We start from the raw sequence: 26,532 nt of genomic DNA on the forward strand, positions 1-26,532 counted from the left end.
CGTCAATGTAAAAGAAGTAACAGGAAAATGTCACATATTATACTTTGGCGTCCTAAAATAATTTGATAGTTTCTATTTATGGGATGTTGAACGCAAATGTAGACTTTCCATTACATTTTTTACAATCAGACCCTCAATGGATTTGTGGGCATATCGGTCACACAACTTAATTTCAAATATTCCCTAATAAAATTAGACATTTTTCTTAATTTGTCCTCTAAGCCTTTATGCCAACTTTAAACATCTAAATTGTCCAACATTTAGGTATTCCCTAAAGCAGACAGATTCATCTACCATATTTCTATCCCTAACTGAATTTCCCGCTACTTTTAAAGAACGACGCCATTAGGTGACGACGGTGACGGCGCTGCATTGCGTTGCGAACAGCTCGCAACACTCGCGGTTCGTAACGCTCAGTTGTTTTAACACATGTGGATTTGTTTAGGTATGAAAAGCCGGTGTGAGTTGAAGTTGTTTTGCTGAAGCCTTTTGAAATGTGATCTAAGGACCCAAATGCAGACCTGTTCATTCCAAAGACAACCAACTTTTATTTTAATGTCCAGTTGACAGTATATTGATTATACTAATTTCTTTTGGACGGGCTTGTAATGAAAATGACAGCCAAAGGATGTGTTAAGTCGGCATTGAATTTCCAAATTCTTGCAGAATGTTCAACTTCGAATGCAAGAACTGGAATAATGAAACTTCCTCACTTCGATGTTGAAACGCCAGTTTTTATGCCAGTGGGAACGCAGGTTATTATCTTTCTACGTATTTCTATAGGGTTTCAAACTGTTTTTATTCTCATTTGTAACGGTTTCTGCCCTCGTACTTGTTGGTAATATTTAAATGATAAAATATTTTAGGGATCGATGAAAGGATTACTGCCAAAACAACTAGAAATGCTTGACTGCCAAATAATACTTGGAAACACGTATCACCTAGGAACAAGACCGGTAAGATGATGGTCAGTGGTGTTTGTGGGTCTCATTGGACGTTTCTGTTTCATTGAAACATTTGGTCTATTTTATCGAAGTTAATCAAGAGACACATTTTGTATCTATTTTAATTATGCGTGTAGGGCCCAGAAATATTGAAGAAAGCTGGGGGCCTTCACAAATTTATGAATTGGAAAAGGGCACTTTTGACTGATTCCGGCGGTTTCCAAATGGTGTCACTCCTAAAACTGGCGGAAATTACTGAAGAAGGGGTAAAATTCAACTCCCCCTACAACAGTGAGTGTTTGTTGATGTGCTATTTTAGATTTATAAACCAATGATAATGTAGAGTTGCAAATGTTAATTTCATATCTGAAATGCTAAACGTCGATTCAGATTCTGAGTGTATGCTGACCCCCGAGCATTCAATAGAAATACAAAATGCAATTGGTGCTGATATTGTTATGCAGTTGGATGATGTAGTCAAAACAACAACAGTGGGCCCACGTGTGGAAGAAGCAATGCATAGGTATTTTACCTACAGCTCTCCGCTATGTACCTTAAAAGCTTATAATTGATTGAATTAAAAAGTGAAATTGTCTCTATTCTTATTTTTTATATTTTCTTGCAGAACTACAAGGTGGCTTGATCGATGCCTTGAAGCTCATGCTTACCCGGAAAGACAAAATATTTTTCCTATTATACAAGGTGGATTGGACCCAGAGCTAAGAGCTATGAGTGCTAAAAAGCAAACAGAAAGAGATGTGAATGGCTATGCTATTGGTGGATTAAGGTGATAATTCACAAATATATAATTATATTTCAATAAGCTGTAGTTAATCACTCACCTGTTTTGTTCCTTAAATCAACCTTTCAATTTTCCGAAGAGTTTTGCTCCTTGTTGAGTCTTAAGACTCAATTTCGAGGTTTTTTTGAGCAAACTATCAATTTTTGTAAATACTTTTCATCATATCTAGTAGTTCCTTGTTTCAACCTCAATAACTGTAAATATTTCATTTTAATTGATGCTTAAGTACAAGTATGTAATAAAATTACTGAATAGAGGAGTAAGAGATAGAATCAAGTAAGGAAATAGGTAACAACCGATCATGTGCCTGTGGCATTAATAAAATAATTGCATAGTATTGCCTGATTATAAAATGAGGATCATCATTGTAGGTTTTAGCTATCATATCACTTGTCAGTCTCTTCATTCCTCTGTAGTCCCTTGCCCTGTTGTTTTCATTCTTTGCTTCCTGTAGTTTCTGAGAATTAGCGTGTTTAATTAGTAGTTTTCCTCCTCTTTGAGTTTTTAATAATCACAATGGACCTTACTCTTTTTTTTCACTCTTCACTTCTATAATTGTCACTAATATCAATTTTGTATTCAATAGCACCGTAAAGCCATTACTGAAGTTCTGAATGGTCTGATTTGCCACCAGTACTTGTTACTTCCCTTTGAAACTTTTTTTGCATGAGCTTTTGTATGTATCTCTACAGTTTTTCTCATTTATTCTCTGCGCTACCACTGCCTAATTCATCACTTTCTTTGGATGTTTCCTATGGTGGTTGTGTGCGTTTACCTTCTTGCCTTAATGGCCAAGTTTATGGGTCATACAATAACCACTCTCCATGTAAAGTTCTCACTAATCTTTCTTTAGATCTTTACTTATGGTCCCTGTCATCAACTCCTTCCTCTTTGTACAGGATTCTTTGCTTAATGCAATTATAGTTTCAAGGTCCTTATTACTTTGTCTACTCCCTTCTGAAACAATAAATAAATGCCTGCTCTAGTTTTTGCCCCCCCAACTTCAATATTATCTTCTCCTATTTTTTTCAGAATATCATTTTCTTGTGATTAATTCTCATCCCATGCCTATTACACTATTTCTGCATTGTGCCAAATAATGGTTTTAATTATTAGGCTTACTGGCTAACTAAAGCTTGAATTTCCCACTTATGGCCTTCACATGCCTCTATTACCATTCCCTCGAAGGTTACATTGAAAAGCACATGTAATAAAGGACATCTGTCTTAGGTTGCTTATCCTTACTCCTGTGCATGAATACTTAAAGATTTATGGTTTGCAGATTTGTCACCTTTCCTTCCAGTATACTCTATCTTCTGTAGTACATTCATTGACTCTACCCAATTTACTCTGTTGGATGTCTTCTTAAAATCCGTGACAGAAATACATTTGGGTTATATAACTTTGTTAATCCTGTTTTGTAAGGAGGCTGTTTATTATAAGTGGAAATTGAAGCAATCAAAATCATAATGAAAAATTCTAAATTCTTACTTAGTTTTTAAATCACTTGGTTAATTTAGATAGTGAGTGGAACAGTAAGGAACACTTATGGAACATGGATGCACTGGCTTACCTTGATTTTCAACATACCCATCTTGAAGTGAAGGTAGCATCTAAGGTCTGGTGAACAGTGCATTCACACAGACATGGACCATCATGGTAATTTTGCGCAGCCCCTCCCAGGGTTGAGGTTCCCTTACTCCCCTCCCCCACCTACCCCTCTTTCCCCCTATCCCCTATCAGCTGGACTATCTTTACATTGTGGCCAGCCTTTGCTCTATGTTCTTAATATAAGTATGTAAGCTAACTCAGGTACTGTATTTGACTCGTGTTTGTTTGACACATTTATTTATTTTGAGTTTGATTATTGTTAATTGAAATGGCAATTCATGTAGTGTTGTTGTAATTTAGAGGAAGTGTGTAGCAAAAATTGCGTAAGCCCAAGGAAAGAGGTAGTTTGAATCTCATTCACTACTTGTGAGTAAATAAGTTTTGACAGCGCACCATGATACACCCATTCGAGGCCAGGAGGTCGGGAAGCTTTTGGCTCTGCTCACTTACAGCCAAAATATTCTTTTCTATGCAATCAACAGTAATTACGGGTGGAATGGAAACCTTTCACTCAAGATTTTTTTATTGAGCAAAATTATATTTTACTGATATAGTGGTGAATTTGTGTATGTAATATTGGTTTTAAAGGTGATTTAAAGTACGCATTGTCTCAGCAATAAGTTACCTGCTAGTTTCAGTTCAATCTCTCACTTGGTGTATTATTTCTCTTTTTCATCCTCCTCAGTGGGGGAGAGTGTAAGGATGACTTCTGGAACATGGTGCACTTATGCACCCAAACAAAAGATGGAGACAAGGAGCCCCTTCTTCCAAAGAACAAGCCTCGTTACTTAATGGGTGTTGGTTTTGCTGTTGACCTAGTCGTTTGCTGTGCACTGGGAATTGATATGTTTGACTGCGTTTTTCCTACACGGACAGCTGTAAGTACTCTAAATCTAAAGGCTGACTTCAGTCTCTCACATGCTTTTGTTTGACATTTGAGAAGAAAAATTAATACTCATTTGTGTTGCCCAATTTAATTCACTTATTGTTAATCTTCAATTATTTTGAATTCTCATCCACAGTTTTAGAGTTTGTAAAGATGTGACAAAGGCCTTAGAAGTACAGTAGTGTCTAGTGTCTGGATCCATGAAAAATTTACCCAAACCCATTAGACTGCTGATAATAATAATTATGCCAACTTCCAAATCTTTAGTAAATAATTTAATATAATTTTCACACATTTCTACCAGATGAACTTGCCAGTCAAGACATGCCATAATCAAATCGCGGGTAATTAAGGAGTAAAAGTTGGTACGTCACTGTTATGTTTATGATTTGCCAGTTTTAAGATATCCCTTAACGTTTTATAGAAGTAATTTTTATTTGATAAAATCAACAGAAAATTAAGTGTTTGGCTAGAGTATGTTAATTTTTGTCAAAACTAGGGACCTGGAAGCTTCAAGATATAATTGGATTCACTTATCAATTGAATGATTCCAATCGAAGTTCAAAAATTTAATTTTTAGAACTCAAATATCACCCATGTCATTTAGCATAGAGCATATTTCCAACTCTACCTCCACATTTACTTATTAATATTTAAGTGTTAAGTGCTATGCATTTAGGGATTGTGTATTTAAGTTAAAAAAATTTATTTTTCATCAGATCATCAAAATATGGAAAAACATATTAATCAATGAACATTCAAGTTCAAGTAATTGAAATTTGAGGTCAGTAGTTGTCATAATTGCCATTATTTGGTGATTTCCCATTATTTTCTCCTTCCTTTTCAAGCACATAGTTTACAGAATTGTGAATAAATTGCAAATCCTATAATAATCTGGGAGAGATTACGAAGTGTAGGTCAAAACTACATCATTTCATGGAGATTCATTTCATCTCAGTTGGCCAAAAGAGAAGATGCAGTCATTTTGTTTGTCTTTGGACACACCTTGAGTGTTACATTCTCTAAACATAAAGGCTGGTGGATACTCTAAAACTGTTGAAATTATATTAACTAAAATTTTATCTGCATAAGAGTACATCTACTGCATTTCTCTTTCAATTATTTGCATGATAACATTCCATCGATTATTGTATCTACAGATATGTATATTCAATGAAATCATGATGTGAAGTTTCTCTGTACAGCATAAATTATTGTGGAGTTGACAATCACAATAGAAATTTGTCCCAAATAACCTATTTTTTATTTCTCATTCTAATTTCCATCATTTTTTTGTCAAGCTTTATTTGAGATTGAATGCATCAACTTCTCCCATAGCACTTGAAAAGTTACAGAGTACATGCCAAATTTCTTAACCTTGTTGTTATTTGCCAAATTGCGAATGATTCTCACTTTTGTTCCTACCTCTGGATCATTTTCACTTGAAGAATTTCAATTACAGATGCAGTGAATACTAAGAGAGTTGAACATTCCATAAAGGAGGCTAATGTTTGAACTTAGATATCATTAATTGTCATTGAGCATCACTGCTAATCAGTAGGGTTTTAAGGTCTTCTGATTTATTGACATGGGCACCCAAATGAACTGTTGTTACTCTACCTTACCACCAAAACTTACTTAATTTTCTTATTTCAAATCTGAATACTTATGAGGATCATTGGATACATGGCAAACTAGGAAATGCCAGTAGCTGAGTGTGATAATTTAGCCAAGTACTTTAGTCTGTTAAGCTGTTGAGGGAAGATCCACTAGAAATAGTATAAGGAGCTGCCTCAGTAGCCTTACCAGCTGAAGCACTTAAGGAGGCATTTGAGGAGTCTGTGTTGTAAATCCAAGTTATGGCAAACGATTCTTGTACAATGAAAATTCTGTATTTAGTTCTGTATTGTTAAAAATATCAAAATGGCAATATTCAGGAAATTCCTTTTATTTGGCCGTTTACAAGAGGATTGGAGCCTTAAATATTCAGAATGAATTTATGTCAATAATATAAATAAATTTCAATATAACATTTCTTTGTATTGCTTTTTGCAAAAAGAAAACGCCTCAGCTTATTTATATTCATCAAATGTTTGCTGTCTTGAAAAATTCATGAGAACAACATATTCAGTATTTAAAGTAGCTCAAGGTTGATCGATAACTTGGATCACCTTCTCTCTATTCGTAAAAAGTAAAATATGCTGTCAGCTTTACTCCTGAAGGATTCCCATCATTGTGCCTGTATCTGATCACTCATTTTATTCCTTGGGCATTCTTTGCCAACCCATTTCCAAAGTGGAATCCCAACCCAATAATCAGGGGAAAACCTTTCCACTAAATCAGTGACTAAACGTTGTTTCCCTGAGAGGAAGTGTGTCATACCCAGGTTTGACTCCCATAAAGCAAGAGAGAGAATTTCAAATCAACCATGTATTAATTGCCTACAGTAAATAAATTTATTTTTAACCCTGACTTTTACACATGTATATATGAATGTTCAATTTCATTTCAATTGTTTTCTTCTACCCTGTTAGAGATTTGGTTGTGCCCTTGTCCCTTCAGGACAATTGAACCTCAAAAAACAGGAGTATGCCTTGGACTTCTCACCAATTGATGAGGAATGTGACTGCTCCACATGTGCACGCCACACTCGGGCCTTCCTTCACACCATTGTTGGCTATGAAACTGTTGCATGTCATCTGCTGTCTGTCCACAACTTGGCCTTTCAGGTGAGCTTCGTTAAATTAGCTTTAGTCAAGATGTGGATAACATCTTCAGTAAGGTACAGTACATTTTTTCTATTCTTGGATCCTTCTCTTATAGGATCATTTTGAACATTTGCATCTATTCATAGCATTTCTTTTACGCAACTTGGGTGCTGCGTAATGTGCATGTTTTAATTTGTTTCACAAGAGCATCCATAAAAAATATTTTGTCACCAAAAGTGAGGGAAGTAAACATTTTCAATGAAGTTACTTGAAAGAGTTAATTAACTTCTTAATTAGGAAGCTAATGGTGGGTTAGAGAAAACTTCAAACCCTAAGGAGAGAGCAAGGGGGGAACCCTAGCATAACTTTACAAGCAGTGAGCAGGGTTTGCAATAGTAGTGAACATTAATATAAAGTTCATCAACAGTAAGGGCAATGCCCCACCTTCACTTAATTCAAATTAGTGAAAGAAAATCCATAACAATTTATATTCTGTATGAATAAATATATTTAAGAACTACTTTTATTGATAGTCTAATCTTAAAAGCTATTCTATAATTAAAACAGTCATGCATTCTTCAATAATTATTTATAACTTTGGTTAGATTCTTAGCCTAAGCTCAATAGCATTGCTCCTAGACTCAAGGTTCTGTTTAAATTTCATGGTATCCTCAAACTTCATACTGAGTATGCATTCAGAAAGTCAACATATTAGTCATTAATCAAAAGTTAAAAACATGGTGATGCATACGGTTGCCCTTCTACCAGATAGCTTGGGTTAAAAATTACATTGAAACATGGGTGATTCTGCATTGAGAAAATCTTGCAAGTATAGCAATTTGCACATCAAATTCTTCCTCTGTGGATCCAGTATTGGTTAAGTAGATGCTTGGAACTGGGCTGGTTCTGTACACAGGTGGCCCAATAACAAACCTTAAGTAGTCATACACCCCTGTTATGTATGGAAGTAAGATGTTTTAGATAGCTGGTCCTTGCCGAGTAAAATACAAAGCAACATATTCTTATTTTGATCTGATCAATGCAAGTGTACGTGGGTGGTCTGAAAAGTATCAGAATTTTTATGTTTGGATCATTTTACTGCAGTTGATGAAGTTGCAATTAAAGTAAAACTAATATCAATTCATCATTTACCTTTGACAGATGAGGCTGATGAAGTCAGTACGTGAAAGTATCAAGTCTGGCACCTTCCCTGAATTTGTGATGGCATTTATGAAGCGTGCTTTTCCCTCTGCTGATTATCCAAAATGGGTACTGGATTCTCTTGGAGCTGTAAACATAAAGCTGAAGCCTGACTAAGAAGAAGTATAGTGTAGTGCCATGTGTTTCATTTTTTTACATATTTATTTTGCGCTCTTGAAGTGTTCTGTAGCTCATCCAAGGCATCACTCAAGATCGAAACTTAATTTAAATGTATGTCCCATATGTAACATAGTGTTTTACAGGGATATCATGACTATTTATGTGACCAAGTAAAAATGGTTATCTATTCATATCCACTGAATTTTACTGGAAATGAATAAGCAGTCATATTTACTCAAGATTTGTTATTTTCACCAAGTGATGGCCAAATCTGGTATTATATATTTAGTTTTTGAAAGAAATTGTTTTAAAATGATTACATATTGGAAGATCATGGCTTCATGCGGTTCATCTTGTATAATTGATTGTATTTTAAATGCAATGACGAGTAAGATGATATTTTTGAATTTTTATGGCTAAGAAAACTAGTATTGTAATATTTATAGCCTGAGCTTATTGAATCATCCAACATTTACAGAACTTTCTCAGTGTGGTGCATATATTTTAACGTTTAACCTACTATTTGACTGACATTTTGTACCTTATGTGGTATTGCTTGAAAAAATCTTCTTAAATTATATGCTATACTAGTTTCTTAGTCATTAAAGTGATGGTCTTAGGTATGTTTGAATGAAGCAGGCTTCAGTAGCATCGACTTATTTCCTTTAGTCATATTTACAACAATGCTCAAGTGTTTGCAATCATGCAGTGTTTTTGCACCAATACATACTTGCCCCTTGTCAAGCAGGTTGTAAATTAGAATAGAGGAAACAAATCTGTTCAGTTTCTGCCAAGTAACTTAGTTGCATATTGAATAATAAACCTTAAATGTTATTTTTCAGTTTATATTGATTTTTTTAGTCATTGAGAGTAATTGAACCATAATTTTCAAAATTTTCATTGGGTTTGCTTTATCATCCTCAATCCTTATCACCAGAGTCATCCTTTCACACCAAAAATCAGAAGGTACTTAACAATATTTCCTAAAATAGAACTTTTTTTTTCTTTCAACTTGGCCGAGTGGTTGTTTTTTTTAAATTTCCTTTCTAAATATCACAGAAATGTCTAAATCCACTTCCGCAGTTATTATTTATTCATATTTTGTTTCATGATTTTGATTATTATTTTAAAGCTACAGATTAGGGGGTGTGGAGTATAGGTTTATGGATCCAAGAGGGAGTGACTCAAAAACGTTTGGGAAAAACTGGTATAAATTAATGTCAAAATGGAATCTGTATATCAGCAATACTAACACAAATTAATAACAATCATTCATTTCACAAAATCATTAATGATGGTTATGTGGACATACGTACAGGAGTAAATTTTTCAAAAGTATAGTCAATATGTTTTATTTTAGTTCCAAAAATTGAACTCTACCTAAATAATAGTTGCATTAGCAGCCATTAAATTAGTAAACCTAATAAAGAGATAAATTATGTATACATTGTATACATATATATATATACATACAATGCAAGTGGCCAAGATAGCTATTATTAATGCTTTCGTAGACGTAACACGGAAGTGCCGAATAGTACAATACACAGTAACACACAATATAGAAACACGAAAAAAGAAGAACACTCACACGTATTTTCTTGATATTTCGACGGAAACAATCCGTCTTCATCTGAAGATATAGAATATATATATATTATACCATATATATATATGGTATAATAAGAGCTATCTTATATATATATATATATATGAAAAGGCTAAGCTTAACGTTAAAATAGGAGGGCAAAAACTAGAGCAGGTAGAACAGTTCACGTGTCTCGGTAGTGTTTTGGACCAACACAGTCAAAGTAGTAGAGACGTAAGGAGAAGAATTGAGCTAGGCAAAGAGGCTTTCACAAGGAGGGAGTTGATGATGGGGACGTTGAGTAAGGATGTTAAGAAAAGACTCGTAAAAACTTTGATATGGAGCTTAGCTATGTACGGTTCGGAAATGTGGTCATTGAAGTAGGAGGATAGACGTAGACTGAAGGCTTCTGAAATGTGGGTGTGGAGAAGGTGAAATGGACAGAGAAGAAAACAAACGAGGAAGTACTTGGTATGGTGGACGAAGAGAGGGGTTTGTTGGGAGCAATCCTATGGAGGCAGGAAAAGTGGCTGAAGGGGGTATTGACGGCAGCAGGATGTTGAAGACTGTAATTGAGGGGAGAATATTAGGCAAATAAGGAAAGGGAAGGAACAGGGTAGGGATGTTGGACGGGATGAAGGGAGGAAGAAAGTACTCAAGAGCTGAAGAGGGACTTGATGTAGAGTAGGATGTTGTGTTTTGCTAGGGGTCTCAAATTATTTAATTAGTAATTATGTCCATCCAAAAACCTACCTTAACCGGTAGATTACCAAATAATTATATATATATGGTATAATAAGAGCTATCTTAGCCACTTGCATTGTTTGATGGTCAACTCACATTCCAGCAACTAATTTCTATTTCAATAATAGGAGAGCACATTATATTCATATAATTACTTTATTTTTTATAAATAACATTAAATCTTTATTAAATATTACTGGGTTAAAAATTCTAAAAAATGTTATTCATTAAATATCTTAACCCTGAGAAAACTCTACCAGAGACAAAATGTATTGTAATTAATAATCATGTAAAACTTCCTTTCATTGCCTTCTGTGAAAGCATGACATTTTATTCATTGAGATAGTAAAAATAAAATCTTAACATAATGATTCACAGTTATGCAGTCCAGCATTTAGGGTTTCACTTTCTTGAGTGGTCCTCCTTTCTTTATTATCTTTCCTCTACTAAAACAGGATAGCTCAAGACTGTGGGACACAGCAGATGACAATCATAACTTCACATACTTCTGAGGACCTTATGTGCCACCATTACTTATAAATGCACCCACTGACGTAATTCATTCATCATTTGCAACCAACCAAATTTGCAGCTTTCTTTTACACTACCTCATTTTATAATGATGGAATGCCGACAAGTATTCAGTTCATTCAAATATTTCCTCATGAAATGATGGATACACTCTACAGTTCCACTTTCCTATCAATTTTTACCAATTCAACTTCAAATATTAAAGTTGCCCCACCTGGGATTTTAGGAGGGGAACCATGTGCCCCATAACCCAACTCTGAAGGAATAACCAGCTTTCTCTTCTCACCCTCACACATCCTGGAAGAGAGGGATGACTTCAAAGTATAACTTTAAATATGAATAAAGAAAAATTCAGACTAGCATTGTAATTACACACATACCCTAAGAGTCCTCGGTCCCAGCCTTTGATCACCTGACCTGATCCTAAGGTGAATGTCAGAGGGTTCTTGCGTTCATAGCTGCTATCAAAAACTACCCCATCCTCAAGGTAGCCCTAGAAAACAACACCCGCATATGTATTACAATGCATTGTACAGAGATGCCAGCAGTGAAATGGTTACTGATTACAGGTTTTCAAGGATAAGTATTCATTTTGCAAGGATAACCATTCACTTTCCAAGGTTCCACACCACCATTTTACTGCCTCATTTCCCCTTTGTAATGCACAAACTTTGCCATATTTACAGCATTTCCTCTGTTAGAATAGCAATTTGTGAAATGAAATTGATAACAATAGTTTCATAAATTTGACGGCTCATCAAAATAAAAATCCCACCTGAGGCACAGAGATAGTCACTTTTGACAAATATAAACACATGTCATGACAACTCTTTGCATTTTTTACCCCTAGGATTCAAGAAATACAATTATGTCAATAAACTGTCAATGCAAACTCATGACGGCTTCCAATAGTCACTACTACCTCCCCCCCCCAACCATGAATTGACATTTCCATGAGGGTTAACTTTAGGACAACAATAATATAAAAGTTTGAAAATGACTCATCAAATGAGAAATATTCTACACCTACCAGGGGATAGACACCTAGGGTTGGTAAAATAAAATTATTTCCAACTAAGGTAATAATCTACCATGGTATTTTAACTCAAATTAATCGCTAGCTAACAATTGCCACTCATTTACATAACAGGTAACAAGGCAGTTGCTGCGTAGCATGAAACTTTGTTAATCGATTGGCTGCACGAATGGTTGTTCAAAATACAGTAACTTGACATACATTTCTTTAGATCTTTGCAAAGAAAAGTTGTAAATTTAAAGCTTGAAGTTTTAAAATATTGCTCTATGTCATTTATAATAAATTCAAATGAAGAAAATACAGAAACCATTTTTTTCTTTTGCTAAATACCTTGTTTTCAGTAAAATAGAAAAAATCCCAAAATTGACCTGACCAACATGTTTTAGACAAAAACAACCAGTCAAATAATACTTAAAATTGTTCATTTAACAGGATGCCCAACAAACCAAGTATAAAAAATTCCTGAATATTCACTATTTTTCCAAAAACTATTTGTTTTGAAAAGAATTTTTTAATAATTGAATCATATCATAAAAAAATATTTTGACCTTTGAAGTAAATGTTTAATGGCAACAAGGCTTTACTAACAAACTTGATGTTAAAAATGTGTTTAACAAACTTTACTTGATGTCAAAAATGTCTTTACTTACGCTTCTTTTAAGCATGATGACTAAAATATGCACAGTAAAACTCCCTTGTTCACACTTTCCTAGGCACACTAAAAAAATGTAAACTGTTTGAAAAGGAAAAAAAAAGTCCCCTTTACTTAAAATCATACACTCTCAAGGAACAGTAACATACCTCGGAGTGACCCATTTTTATTGAAAAAAATAGAGACTTGGAGACCAAATTAAGGAAAAAAGCTACCAAGAGAGACAGGAATCCAGAGAAGGAGACTCAAATGGATACCTTATCTAAGAGGTAAGGTGTAAATCACAGAAATAATATATTTGGACCACATATAATTAATCAGTATGCATTAATATTTAATCTATATCATAACATTCTCAAGTATGAGAAACATTAAATGGACTAAAATTACAATGATCTCAGTAAGAATTGCCCATTATTATGAACTTCTGCTAGGAAAATAAATGCATGTTTCTGAATGCAGGATACTAAAAGACTCCTGAATTTTGTACCAAGGTCAAGGGTTCAGGGATAAGGGCCTTCTTCCTTTTTGAAAATCTCGTAGCGTTTAATTCGTTTACATTGATTCTCATCTCATACCTATCACACATATTACCTGATGTGCTCATGAATGATTCTTAGCCCTATGGCCCACAGGCTAATGAAGGCTGGATCATCCACTAATCTAACAATATGTCTCCTGCGTCAGTTTATTATTTATATTTTTACATTTTCTCCTTCCCAATCTTGTGTTTGAAATTCTTCCACTTTCTAATCTCATCTATCATCCTGATCATCTTGTCAGTATTCCATGGTTTTCTTATCCTTTTCCTATCCTTTAGGTTTTTGACTTTCAACATCCCTGCTATATTCCACCTCTTCATCTGTATTCCCCCTGTTTTATCCTCTTATATCTAAGATTACATGTCAATAGTGCCTAAATTATGATTTGACTCTGCATTCTCTCCAGAGAAAGTGTGTGATTTAATCACACTGCTCCTAAATACATGCAAGACATTAATATGGTCCAGATGAAGAAATATATGCCTTGGAAAACTCTGAATTATTTGAATACTTGGCACCTATGGTGTTCCGAATTGTGTCGTATTTGGGTGTACGTCTGTGTAATGCCTTCATGTTACTTTATTTTTCACTGTTCTTCCCTTCCAAACACCCCTAGTGAAAGTGTTTAGACACAAGTTTTACATCAACATCAGTGCTGCCAAATACACAAATTTCATCAAAACTTTTTCTTGGTGCATGTGCTCAGTTGATAAGAACACTAGCCTGTAAATCGGGAGGGGTTTCAGATCCTGGATGTATGTACAACATTTTTCAGTGAAATTTACTCATCGTCGGTGTTCGCCCATTTTAGCATTCTTAAACATTATCAGAGGACAAGACCCACAATAATTCAGATAGCAAAGGATTCAGTATTTTTACATACAACTTTCTTCCCTGTATAGTGCTAATGTCAATCACTAGAAAATGAGTAGTAGTAGTATTTAGGGGAGGCGACCGACAGTCGAGGTAATTTGTGCCATAGGGGATGGACAGGAAAGGATGAAGGTTGGAGAGAAACCCGGCATCGGCATTAGCCTACTCTTTACAAAAGGTGCCAAGGGGTCCGCAGCTTAACGCCCCATCTGACGGACGGCGTACTCACTCAAAGTGCCCTCCACCTCAAGTAGGATCGAGATACCTCGGAAAAATATACAACACCGCCGGGATTTGAACCTGGGCCCTCTGGGTGGGAAGCCATTACGTTAACCCCTGCACCATCTCGATCCCCATTAAAAAATGATATTTCATTTATAAATGTGAAATAATAACATCCTCTAATGTAATTAAGCAGTATTTCATGACCTTTACTCTGGCAGTGGTTCCACCTCCTGGTCTGTGCTGAGCATGCATACTAAAATTATAATTACTGTAACTTCAATGTAAGCACCATTATTGCAGACAAGGCATCACACTCTTTAATGTTGCTGTGCACATTATCAGGACAATGGGACTCTAGGTACCGGATGGAAATTTCGGGGACTTTTGTTATGTTGCTCAGGATGTCAAGAAGAACTTAGTAAAAATTCAGATTCACCTTGCCTGCTTAGAATAAAAATAAGCTAAAATACCACATCTATTAGGGCTTATGATTGCAGCAGGGTGAAGTGCCAGGCTCCATCAAAAGTCTACCATTACCTTGTAAAACTACCTCGAATAAGTATGTTACAGATCTATTATCATTATTGCATTGTTTTTGACAAATTTAAAAAGAATCATGGAATTGATGCCCGAGGTTGCTTTGCAATTTATAAATCTTTTAAAGACCTGAAATATGCACAACATTACCATGAGTAAACATGTAATTCAGTGGTATAACTACAAAAGACAACAAAAATGTACGCTATTAACAACCTTCAGGGAAAGAATTTATTTTCAAGAGTCCTAGGTTCAACAGTAAGTACATGGTGATAATATGGTATCATATATTTACCTGTCAGTTATAAAATCTAAAAAATAGCAAACTAAAATGATTAACAATACGTCATAATACAAATCATCAGTCCAACTATTAACCTCCTTTTTGGAATATTGTACTGACTTGGTATTTACTTGAACTAAAATTGAAATTCACTATACGCAAATAATTCAGAGCTAGGAAGAGTCCAAATCTGTCCACTATTTGGCAGTTATGAAGGGCATTATATGCACTCCACAATAGTTTGTACTACTAAGTGAAACTCGAAAACTTCACTATATTTTCATCTGATACATATTGATGGAAACCATAATCAATGGAATATCCTATTCCATTGATCATGGCCATACTCATTTGAAAAAGAAAAATAAAGTGCAGTGGGGCAGTATATCTTATGTAAAGAAAGTTTTGGTTTGAGTGTTTTAATGACTTTGGATAACCAACTCGTCTATAAGAATTAAATTCTTCAGTAGCATCATGAAACATGAATCACTGAACTTTAATGTTTGATCTACAAACTTGTTGTTTAATTTTGTTAAAAATCTCAGATGAAGAAATGAAATTATATGGTTATTATTGAATTTATTTAGTTCTAAATTGAGGAAATAGATGCTTGAAAAGGAAAGACACTATGAGAACTTATCAATATACATAATTGTAATTATGAAGACTATTTACCTCAAATTACGTTAACTAGTACATACTTTAATTTTTTTAAAGCTAGTAGCCTTATGAAAAAATATTGGTAAATGCTCACATTCTAACACCTTCTTTACATCCATGATAATGAAATATAAGGAATTCATACTTAAATATGCACTTAATGCAGAAATGTATAGTGAGGACTACTTGAATATTAATAGGTAGGGGGAATTGGAAATAATAAGCATACAATAAACAAATGGTATTGCGATGTATTTCAATTTAGTGAACTGAATATTTGAATAGAATAGAATCATTCAATCGATCCACAAATCAAATCTTAAAACTTCCTAAGTGCCTAGAATGTACATAGTACAAGGAATAAGAGAAGAGATATTTTGGAGAATTCATCTCATGCAGAGCAGACCATGGCAATTTTAACAGAGCACAGACATAAGGGGGTGATGGGCCAGTGAGCAGAACATGGAGAGGAAAAGACATCACACAAAGGGCATCATTTGATCATTGAATATGAAGGTGTTCCGAGATGAAGTTGCTAAATGTAAAATATAGGGAAGAACTAGATATTGGATGAAATGGATCCTCTTAAAGATTAAATTAGAGTAGCATAGTAGTTAATGTATGAATTAAGGCTCTTGATGCATTTTTACAAAGGTTTTATTTTAAGATGGGGCATTTCTTGAATAACTATGGGCGGCATATCTTGCATCTACTTGGATTAGCTTTTAGGGATGAGTAATAGAGTGCAAGGAGTGGAATGGATAATAAATGATAATTGAGCTATGTGCAAATCAAGAGGACTCAATCATACAGAAGAGAAAAAACAATAGAAGGCTAAATAAGTCACGTCAACAGATTATTCATTTGTATATCACCCAATACAGCTCGCCTTTTTCAGGAGACTTCTACTTCCATCAGTATTCATTTGTTTGCAGGATCACCTAATTGTTAAGTTGATGTGCATGAAGTAGTGGGACATTACTCGAATGTACTTGCGACAACCACAGAGTCAGGGAAGCTTCAAACACACACATATGAGGCGGATTATGAGAGTATCCTCAAGCCCTAGTTGGATTAAAAATTTTTGCTAGTCATAGATTTGTGATCCAGGTAACCTAACCCGGCTGGTTGTTCTTGTCTATGAGCCCTTCATAGACAAAAACCAGCCAGCATCCACAGCTACGGTTATTTCTCTGAGATGCATGCTAATATATCAGTCATTTGACGTTTATTTTTATCGCCAAGTAGAATATTTCACGTTACATCTTCAGAATGCACCAGTATTATAACACGAAAACCCTGACATCACCAGATGTTGGACATTATTAAAATCCATGCTTTGATCCACAACCAGTTAGTTATCTGCACTGGTATTCCACCCAATACTTCAATATGCATAGTTAGTATTATCACTATTGCAGATAAGGGAATTTTATTGCAATGATAAGCATGGGATTTTTCCCAAGAACATTCTAAAATATATAGGAATTTCTATATTTTTGAAATAATTTAGAGCTAAGGGGTATTAGGATGAGGTGGGGGAGATTTGAGACGTCTTTGCTGGCTAGGTTTTCATGGGGACTTCTGCCTTCAAAAATTAATATGATTTCTTCTTGAAGGATATGATTTGGATCAGTATGGGGGGGTATCGCTACACCTCTCTTTGCCTTATTTATGTAATATGTGGTGATAAGTACTACAACAGTGGTGGAGCATTTATCTACTGAAGTGATGATGATGCTGGAATTGCAGATGAGTTTTTTAAAAGCATATGATTAGGATGTGGGAAGATTGTTCTATTGTTTTAAAGAACTGAGGAACTAGAAAAAGGACAAAAGATATGAGATGGGGGGAGGCTAATAGAGATATTTACTGGATGACTGAGGGGTAAAGGCTTTAGTTTGCAAGGGGATGGGTCTTTAAATTTAAGGAGTGTCATCTGGATAGGCCTAGTCTCATACTGGCATATCAGTGAAGTATTCCAAGAAGTCTTCTTCCTTAGAGTCACCACAGAAATAGTGTACCAGTAAGAATGGTGGCAGGTTGACTTTTGAGGATGGTAAAAATGAAAGGCCTTTTCTTAGAAGTGATTTTTCCCTTGGAGCCAAGGAATTTGAAGAAAGATTTAAGACTTTTTCATTGGAGGTATGTTCGGAGAGGTCCATTGTATGGTTAAGAGGTGGTGGATGGTCTTTTGGCTGAGAAGTTCATTCTGTAGGAGAACCAGACATTGGTGGCAGTGGAGTTAGTAAGTGAAAAAGGGTCACAAGGTCAAGTTTGGACTGGTGTATGGATGGAGGAGGAAGGTTGGGGATCGAGACATGCAACAGTAATTACAGATCATATTGAAGATAGGTGAAAGTAATTACAGATCATAGTGAGGATAGATTACTCTCAAGGGAGCAAATACCTCTCTTCAGAATTTTTTCGACATTTAAGAGGAGATTCTTATGGTTAAAACTTTTAAAGGGGACTGAAAAGAGGTATAGTAAGTACATACCAGATTTTTGTATTGCTTGTGAACAGTACTAGAATTGGAGTGATTGTTGGAATGCATACGTGAGGAAAATCTGGAAATGAAAAATATCTCTAGGGGTAATAATGAAGTTCCACCCACATGGAAGAACAGAAAGGGGCAACTATGATACTTATTATCCGGGAATAATTTAAAAAAGCAGGGAAAAAGTGTTCAAGTATACAAGGTGATTTTCAGAGATGAATATTCTGGTTCAGTAGACATTAACAATTACTTTCCGGAATTTGCTAAAAAACGTTTACTAATAGTAAGAATGGAAGGCCCTGGATCTTATACTAGGTGAAGAGGATTGGGTTTACTTATGTCACATTTAATGAGCTGGTACCCAGTCTAGCTGGTAATTTTCTGATTGATGTTCTGCTTAAAATGAAACAAGTAGATTTTTTCCAATTCCCGACGAAGCCCCATTAACTTGATTGACTGGAATCGTCAATATCTCAGTACCTGAAGTGGTTCTAACTAGGTACACTGTGTTCATAAAACAATGTAAAACTTCTTCACAGTTTTTTATCATAGCAATCCATACTATTTTCAATGTTGTTATCAGTTTAGCCCTGTGTTTCCGCCTTCTATTAGTATCAAAATATCTACAGCTTGCTCTGACCATGAGACCATGGTTATGGGCGCAGTCATTTACTATCCACAGACCCTCGCGCTTGTTTTCGGGTTCAATTTCAAGGAAGGAAGGGACAATTAATACGAAGTTATGCTCACTATTATTTGCTTAAAGCATGTTTGGAGGTCAATATATTGTAGGCATATTGGTTGCATCATCACTGGTTGGGTTAAAGGAAATACATATCCTTAGAATTGATTATGTAAATACGTTAATAAGTACCTGTAATGATTTATCGTTTAGATGACGAAACTGTGTAACTTCATCCAATCACGGATAGTTTTGTAATAAGTACGTTTCAATAATCAGAACTTGAAATTATGAAACTCACAGTATAATGCATGTGCAGGAAGTCCCCATTTTTAGATTTTATTGGGCAAGTATCGGCTCTCTTTTTAATGCCGATCTGCAGCTTTGCTTTTCCACTCTTCTCATCCTTGGCATAGCCAAAGGATGCTGCTAAATATAACAGCACCACAATTTCAGTTAATAAGCTGAGTTTCACCATTTTGTTGGTTGAATTTCCACGTTCTGGAAAAAAGCTATCATCAAGCTACAGCAATTATCAGTAAAAAAATTAAAATTTCATTCTCCAAACGGAATTTAAATGACAATGACGACGATTAACTCAGATTAAAAACAATGAATCATGTTTTACTACAACCGATAACATCAAATACTTTACATGAATGAAATAGATTCCTGGCACAAATTTCTAGTCCGGTCCACTATTGAATGCGGGTAGACATAAACACTAACACAGGAATCAGCGAACAGTTAAGCAATTCTTATTTATCTAGAATATAACGTTACATTAAACTCGTAGTACATGCATAGAGTTCAGTGATCGTAGCAAGACAAAGATTTCTGCTGAAATTCCATCCAGTCAAGAATCTACAGAAGGACCCATGGAGTCTTTGTATTGACATGAAAACTGTATATCTACATACACTTCATTTCTATTGATTTACTATACACCAAAATGTTTACGGGCGTTACAGGCCGACAGACGAACACTTATCACAACAAAAACGATGTATCGATTTCCAGTGCATTCGAGTCGTATCGAAGTTTGCGTGTTCGCGCTCATGAAACAAAGAAGTGCTATATTTCATCGGTTTGGTAAAATTCCGCGGGAATAACGCTGAAGTGGTTCTAATTTCTTGATAGTAATATGTTCGACCAAGGTATTGAATGAGAACATTTGTAATCACTTCATCTTAATTCAGCGTATTTATAATAGCATTGATTATTATTTTTTCCTTCTCTTCTGTAACAGAGAGCAACAATTTCAGAAATGCTGCTGGATTTTACTCACCTAATGCGGATTCCTCTGGAGGAGATCAGAAAAAAGAAATAAGACGGCAGATGAATGTCGTGCCTGTAACGATAAGTCAAGTCTTACAAGCCGGCGACGATGGCCTCAAAATTGGAGACATTAATGTGCATTTGGTAAAGATATTAATGACGATCCCTGTGTAACACTTAGTAGGGTATTTTTAATTAGGTGTCATTATCTTAATGTTCTATCTTTTCTTGATCAATGCCTTTCGACTGCTATTGGCTAATTCAAAACTCCTTAGGCAACCATAGTAGGAGTAGTGAAGTCTGTAGAGATTTCGTCAACGAAAATCACCTATGTTATTCAGGATGACACAGGATCTATCAATGCCTCCATCTTCATTGACACGGGGGTATGTGTTGTTATCTATAAAGGCTTTCATAAAGTGGCCTTCGTCATTTAAATAAATTAATACTCCTCCGTCACTTAAATAAATTAATATTCATTTTCAGGATGGCAATGACGCAAGTAATCAACCAGTGGTGGAAAACTCATATTACAGGCTGGTTGGTTCAATTCGCATGGTACAAGGCAAGCCATTTCTTATGGCCCTGAAAATGATGCCATTATGCGAACTGAACGAACTTACTACACATCTGTTAGAGGTTATTCATACAAATGTTACTGCTCAACAATTGTTAAAAAAGAAGGAGGTATGTTAGCATCATGGAATTTAGTGGTTTGGTACTACGTATTCAATGAAGTAAATTACTATGATATCCTTTTCCTTCTTCAGAACCTAAGTATCCCAGCGGTAAACAATAATACCTCTTTACCAAATTCCTTGATGGGTGCCAGTTTTGATGGGAGAAGTGCCAATGCTATGCCTGGATATGGTGCGGCTGGTGGTCTCATGAATGGATTCACTCCTCAGCAGCAGTTAGTCTACAATGCCATTCAGGTTCTTTTTTAATATTCCTTTTTTTTAAATAATTGAAATCTAAGAGTAAAACGAAGTACTAACCGAAGGTATTGTAATATAATTAAATATAAGTAGTCATTTTTAGTGATGAAATTACTGTTTTCAATATTGAAGTTTCACATATTTCCATATGTATTTTAGCATTAAAAATTATTTTGGCTAATCCACCAAGATGAATTTCACCATGATGTAATTTGTTTATGGCCTAACATTCATGGCAGCATCTAGATAATAAATGTTATTCCTAACTGGTTTAATATGTAATTATGTCCTGCATGATCCTTTTATCGATTTTCAGAACTGTATGGAGGGAACAGGTATCCACAAAAGTGCCATTGCAAACAGCATCCGAGGAAGAGTGTCACCCAAAGAAATCGAGTGAGTAAACATGTTATTAAAATAAGTATATGTTAGGGAATCAAAGCACATGTTCAATCTAATATGGTCTATCCTGGGAGAGTAGAAGGTTTTGCAATTGTATCATAGGGAAAATGGAGTTTTTCTTTTGAAAAATTGAATGTTCTGTTCATTTATTAATATAAGATATGTCTAAATAATGCTTAAATGGTTAATGGGACTACTAAATATGATCAAAAATGATTGTTTAGGCTCTTTATAAGTTCCTCCCCATCGAAATATGGAAACATTTATGGGGAAGAGTTTTGGAGTTTCTGCAGTGACCATCTGTGTGTGTGTGTGTGACAAAATAACCCCAAACTTTCATTTGAATCCTATACAGCCAATGTCCACTTTAAAAAAATATGGGCATCGGCAAAACAAGAACCAAGGGGCAACATGTTTAAACTCCCCTCTTAAAGTAATCTGAAAGTAAGTATTATTTTTAAAGGTATTGTAAAATGCTGATGAAGGGGAGGTTTGCCTTCTAATTTCTGAGTAGTTATTATTATTATGTAATCTACTGTTTAGGGTAGGTTTTTGGATGCACACAACTACCAAATAAATATTTTGTTACTCCCAACAAAACACAAACCAGCAACCTACTCTATATCAGGTCCCTCTTCAGCTCTTGAGTACTTTCTTCCTCCCTTCATCCCATCCAACATCCCTATCCTGTTATTGCCCTTTCCTCTTTTGCCCAACATTCTACCCTCTATCACAGTCTTCAACATCCCACTGCGGTCAACACCCCCTTTATCCACTTTTCCTGCCTCCATAGGATTTCTCCCAACAAACCCCTCTCTTCGCCCACCATACCAAGTACTTCCTCATTTGTTTTCTTCTCTGTCCATTACACCTTCTCCATTCTTCTCCACATCCACATTTCAAAAGCCTCCAATCAACGTCTATCCTCCTGCTTCAGTGACCACATTTCTGCACCGTACATAACTACGCTCCATATCAAAGTTTTTACAAGTATTTTCTTAATATCCTTACTCAACGTCCCTGTCATCAACTCCCTCCTCCTTGTGAAAGCCTCTTTGCCTAGCGCAATTCTTCTCTTTACATCCCTACCACTTTGACCATGTTGTTCCAAAAAACTTCCAAGATGCGTAAACTGTTCTACCTGCTCTAGTTTTTACCCTCCTATTTTAATGTTTAGCTTAGCCTTTTTCTTTCTGGAAACTCGCATAACCTTGGTTTTATTAATATTGATTCTCATCCCATGTGTGTTGAACTGATTTTACGAATTCCCTGCTGACTTTCATTCTTACCTCCAGCTCTTCCTATGCCTCTTTTATCATTTCCTCTACCTATGGATTCAACAGCAACGGTGATAATGGGCAACCCTGCCTTGCACCTCTTCCTAACACTGCCCATTCGGACTACCAGTTCCCCTCTTGCACCTGAGCAGTCTGAGACATGTAGAGGCTGAGGATTTGCCTCATGTCCCTCCAACAATCTATTCCTATTTTCTGCAATATACTCATTAGTTTTTCCCAATTCACTCTATCACGCGCTTTTTGAAATCTACGATACAGGCAAATATGTCCTGATTGTATTCTATATTCCTCTTGATTAGTGATCTCATTGCTGCAATGGCATCCCGCTTACCTCTCCCCTTCCTAAGCCCAAACTGATCATCCCATAAGTTATCATTTGCCCTACTCTGTATCCTTGTGTTGATGATCCTAAGAACAACTTAAGCTGCATGGGATATCAAACTTATTGTTCGGTAGTCCTCACATAGCCTTTACCTTTTTCAGAATTGGAACTAACACTGATCTTACAAGTCTTCCGGCCAGATTCCTTCCTCATGGATACTACGAATCAGTCCATATGGAGTCTTCCTCCCACATTTTCCTAAACATTTCAGTAGTTCCGCAGGAATGTTATCTACCCCCATGGCCTTATTTAGTTTTATCTCCCTTAATGCCCTTTCTATCTCATCGTCGAGTATGTTTGGACCTAAGCTATCTTTATCTACAGGTTTATCTACAGGTATCCTGTATGTCATGTTCCTTTTCTATAGTATGTCCAACCTTGTTGGCCTAAGTTCTTTACCATACAGTTCTATATATTCCTTCCATCTTTCTTGGGTCTTTTCTCTGTCAACTGTTATCTTACCCACCTTATCTCGAACTCTTTTCATAGATCTTCCCTTCTTACTTCCCGTTAAAGATTTAACTTTGCTGTACAGTGCACCAATTTCACCCTTCCTCTGCAAACTTTCCATATCCTCGCACTGCATTTTCTACCATGCTTCTTTTGCTTTATTTGTTACCCGTCTCAGTTTATTATTTATCTCTTTGTACTTCATTTTGCCTAACACTGTGTTTACATTCTTCCATTTTCTTCTCTCTTCCATCTTTGTAATCATCTCATCCATGATCCATGGTTTCCTAGTCCTTTTAGCGTTAACGGTTCCAATAGTGTCTTTTGCTGCTTTAGATAACCCTGTCTTGATACATTCCCATTTTTCTTTGATAGTCCTTAGCTCTTTACCATCCTCCATGATTTCCTCTAAAGCCTGTTGGTACTCCTTCCTTTTCAATCCATTTAATGCTTCTACATTCCATTTCCTGACCCGCCGCCCCTGCCTTATATTTTTGAAATGGACGCCACATTTCATAACAACTAAATTGTGGTCAGAGTCTGCATCCGCTACCAGGAAGCTGTGCGACTTTATCACACTGTTCCTTAACCTGTGCCTAACCATAATATAATCTAGCTGATACCTTTCTGAATCACCTGGCATTTTCCAAGTACACCTGTGCCTTTTGTGGTGTCTAAACCAAGTGTTGGTGATGACTAACCCCTATCTCCTGCAGAACTCTAAATGTTTCTCCCTGCAGTCATTACTCGTGCCTAAACCATAGTTCCCTACTTCATCACCATCTCTTCCTTCGCCTATCATCGTATTCCAATCCTCCATCACTATCAAATGTTTCCCTGCAGGAACACACGCGATTATGTCCTGTAACTCATCTTCTATCCTATCAGCCTCTTTCTCCTTATGGTTGGTTGGTGGCATGTATGCCTGAATAATAACCAAGTTCGTCAGTTCTGCTTGTAATATTCTATCCGTTGCTTGTTCTATGCTGACTCTGCTTCTTCCTACCTCTTTATTTAATTTATGGCAACCCCTCGTTACCTCTCGTCCCAGCAGCTGTATATTATTCTATAATTATCACTCTGGTAATCCCCGCCATCCTTCCATCTTGCCTCGCATAGACCTAAAATACCTACACTTCCCCTTTCTATCTCTCACTTAATATTCTCTAATTTTCCTGTCCTGATGCTGTCAGTTTTCCCTTGCAAGGGTTTCATGGGATGACGACGGTGAATGCCTTACCTCCCCCACTGCCAGACATTACACACGGCCGATTGGGCCGAGCAACTGCCCTGTAGTCGCCAGGAATCATATTCTCTGTAGTGGCCCTCATTTAAATCTTGGGAATGATAATTGAGGTGGTTTCCCGTTGCATTCCTCAATAGTGTTTCTAACATGACACCATCACTCAATGGCTGCCCCACTGGGGTCAGATTCCTTTGCAGCCACCTCACTGAGGAACAGAGGTTACCCTACCAGGAGCAATGATCATTACTCCCGCCAGCACAGCTCTAGGGGTCCTTGGAACGCACAAGCCCTTCCACCACGTCAAGGTTGTAGTCCATGGGAGGGTTTCTGAGTAGTAAGTTAATGATCATTCATAAAATCGATGCAAAGCGCATTGATCAGCAGTGGGATGCTGAAGACTGATGGAAGGGAGAATGTTACCACAACGCAAACAAGAAAGGGGCAGGAATAGGATGTGGATGTTAGATAGAATGAAGGGAGGAAGGAAGTATACAGAGATTAAGAGAGGCTTGTTGTAGAGTGGAATATTGGGTTTTTCTTTTGTAACCTACCTTAACCGGTAGATTACATATAATAATAAATGAGATTTCCTGAAAGCTATTGTAACAATGGAAACTTTTATGTTGCAGGAACATTCTGGAATTCCTATCAAATGAAGGCCACATATACTCAACCATTGATGAAGAGCATTTTAAAACTACTGATAGTTGTTAGAAGTTGTATTGTAATTCTTTATACTTAAAAAATATTCTCATACTTTCCTGTGTACTTGTGAAATAAAACCTTCCTCGAGTTAAGGATTTTTTTGGAAATGTATGGGTCAAATCTATGGGCTGGGAGAATCAAGAAATCCCTGAGTGGTGGTGGTTGATTCATGGAACATCTAAAGAATCATTTGGGAATCCATTCACTCAGTGATGATACAGAATGATCCTGGCTCCTGTGCAAGTGTGTTTCATTCTTGGAACCAAGTGTGAGTGAGGGATACTATGTGAAACGAATACCACATGTGGAAAGCTCACTTACCACCTCCACTATGCTCCAAATTAGAAGAGAACAGAACAACTTTGTTGCTAAAGATTATTTTCCAGTTAATCATGCAAATTCAGGATTCATCAATCTTCACTTCAACTGACACAAAATATTGTAAGAACTCAATCTAAATTGATGGTTCATATTTTGTAGAAATTTACTCTTACTTAATCTTCATTAGTTAATTGTTTGTTAATTCATTTTGTAAAGAGCTTACAAGTGAAATAAAACTGTCAACTTCAAAAACTGTACTTTTGTGGAGTGGCTTTAATTCTCTCACGGTGTCTAATGCAGTTTCCATGTTGCAATTGGAAAGACAACCTTGTGCATAATTGTCTTCCATTTGTAAATTCAATATTGTATATTCCGTCTCATTCAAAAA

The 26,532-nt window shown here is 36.0% G+C and overlaps 3 protein-coding genes across 6 annotated transcripts; 2 read left to right on the plus strand and 1 right to left on the minus strand.

Annotated features, from left to right (window-relative positions):
- Nucleotides 1-441: 441 nt before the first annotated feature.
- Tgt (tRNA-guanine transglycosylase) lies at nt 442-9,937 on the plus strand. The gene is made up of 8 exons (XM_071598201.1): nt 442-755; nt 867-956; nt 1,082-1,235; nt 1,335-1,467; nt 1,570-1,731; nt 4,043-4,235; nt 6,778-6,972; nt 8,113-9,937. The coding sequence occupies exons 1-8, from the start codon at nt 609-611 to the stop codon at nt 8,266-8,268; spliced, it is 1,230 nt and encodes a 409-aa protein (XP_071454302.1). The 5' UTR covers nt 442-608; the 3' UTR covers nt 8,269-9,937.
- A 735-nt stretch (nt 9,938-10,672) lies between these two features.
- Nucleotides 10,673-20,121, minus strand: LOC139687798 (peptidyl-prolyl cis-trans isomerase FKBP2). 4 transcript variants are annotated; one of them, XM_071585126.1, is made up of 4 exons: nt 19,908-20,121; nt 19,426-19,625; nt 11,515-11,627; nt 10,673-11,431 (listed from the first exon to the last, which is right to left on the minus strand). In XM_071585126.1, exons 2-4 carry the CDS (start codon nt 19,600-19,602, stop codon nt 11,287-11,289), a joined length of 435 nt encoding a protein of 144 aa, XP_071441227.1. In that variant the 5' UTR covers nt 19,603-19,625; nt 19,908-20,121; the 3' UTR covers nt 10,673-11,286. The 4 variants fall into 4 exon arrangements, with proteins under 4 accessions (XP_071441227.1, XP_071441219.1, XP_071441234.1 ...); XM_071585118.1 differs by having other exon boundaries at nt 19,426-19,636; nt 19,780-20,121; XM_071585133.1 differs by having other exon boundaries at nt 10,674-11,431; nt 19,924-20,121.
- A 32-nt stretch (nt 20,122-20,153) lies between these two features.
- On the plus strand, nt 20,154-26,532 carry RPA2 (Replication protein A2). Its single transcript, XM_071585099.1, has 7 exons — nt 20,154-20,281; nt 20,374-20,546; nt 20,678-20,788; nt 20,889-21,089; nt 21,173-21,337; nt 21,657-21,736; nt 25,748-26,532. The coding sequence occupies exons 1-7, from the start codon at nt 20,269-20,271 to the stop codon at nt 25,830-25,832; spliced, it is 828 nt and encodes a 275-aa protein (XP_071441200.1). The 5' UTR covers nt 20,154-20,268; the 3' UTR covers nt 25,833-26,532.

Source organism: Hetaerina americana, unplaced genomic scaffold (assembly GCF_022747635.1).
Source record: "Hetaerina americana unplaced genomic scaffold, ioHetAmer1.1.p SCAF_1, whole genome shotgun sequence".
NCBI lineage: Eukaryota > Metazoa > Arthropoda > Insecta > Odonata > Calopterygidae > Hetaerina > Hetaerina americana.

Excerpts from the sequence above, each read along its gene's own strand:
- Tgt (XM_071598201.1), top strand. The coding sequence starts at position 609 with ATGAAAATGACAGCCAAAGGATGTGTTAAGTCGGCATTGAATTTCCAA. Across the intron at positions 957-1,081 it reads ATCACCTAGGAACAAGACCG|GGCCCAGAAATATTGAAGAA; the intron begins GTAAGATGATGG and ends TTATGCGTGTAG. Across the intron at positions 1,732-4,042 it reads TATGCTATTGGTGGATTAAG|TGGGGGAGAGTGTAAGGATG; the intron begins GTGATAATTCAC and ends CATCCTCCTCAG.
- RPA2 (XM_071585099.1), top strand. Across the intron at positions 20,547-20,677 it reads GAGACATTAATGTGCATTTG|GCAACCATAGTAGGAGTAGT; the intron begins GTAAAGATATTA and ends AAAACTCCTTAG. Across the intron at positions 21,737-25,747 it reads GTGTCACCCAAAGAAATCGA|GAACATTCTGGAATTCCTAT; the intron begins GTGAGTAAACAT and ends TTTATGTTGCAG.
- LOC139687798 (XM_071585126.1), bottom strand. The coding sequence starts at position 19,602 with ATGGTGAAACTCAGCTTATTAACTGAAATTGTGGTGCTGTTATATTTA. Across the intron at positions 11,628-19,425 it reads TCCTGCACATGCATTATACT|GGCTACCTTGAGGATGGGGT; the intron begins GTGAGTTTCATA and ends GTTGTTTTCTAG. Across the intron at positions 11,432-11,514 it reads TGGGACCGAGGACTCTTAGG|GATGTGTGAGGGTGAGAAGA; the intron begins GTATGTGTGTAA and ends CCTCTCTTCCAG.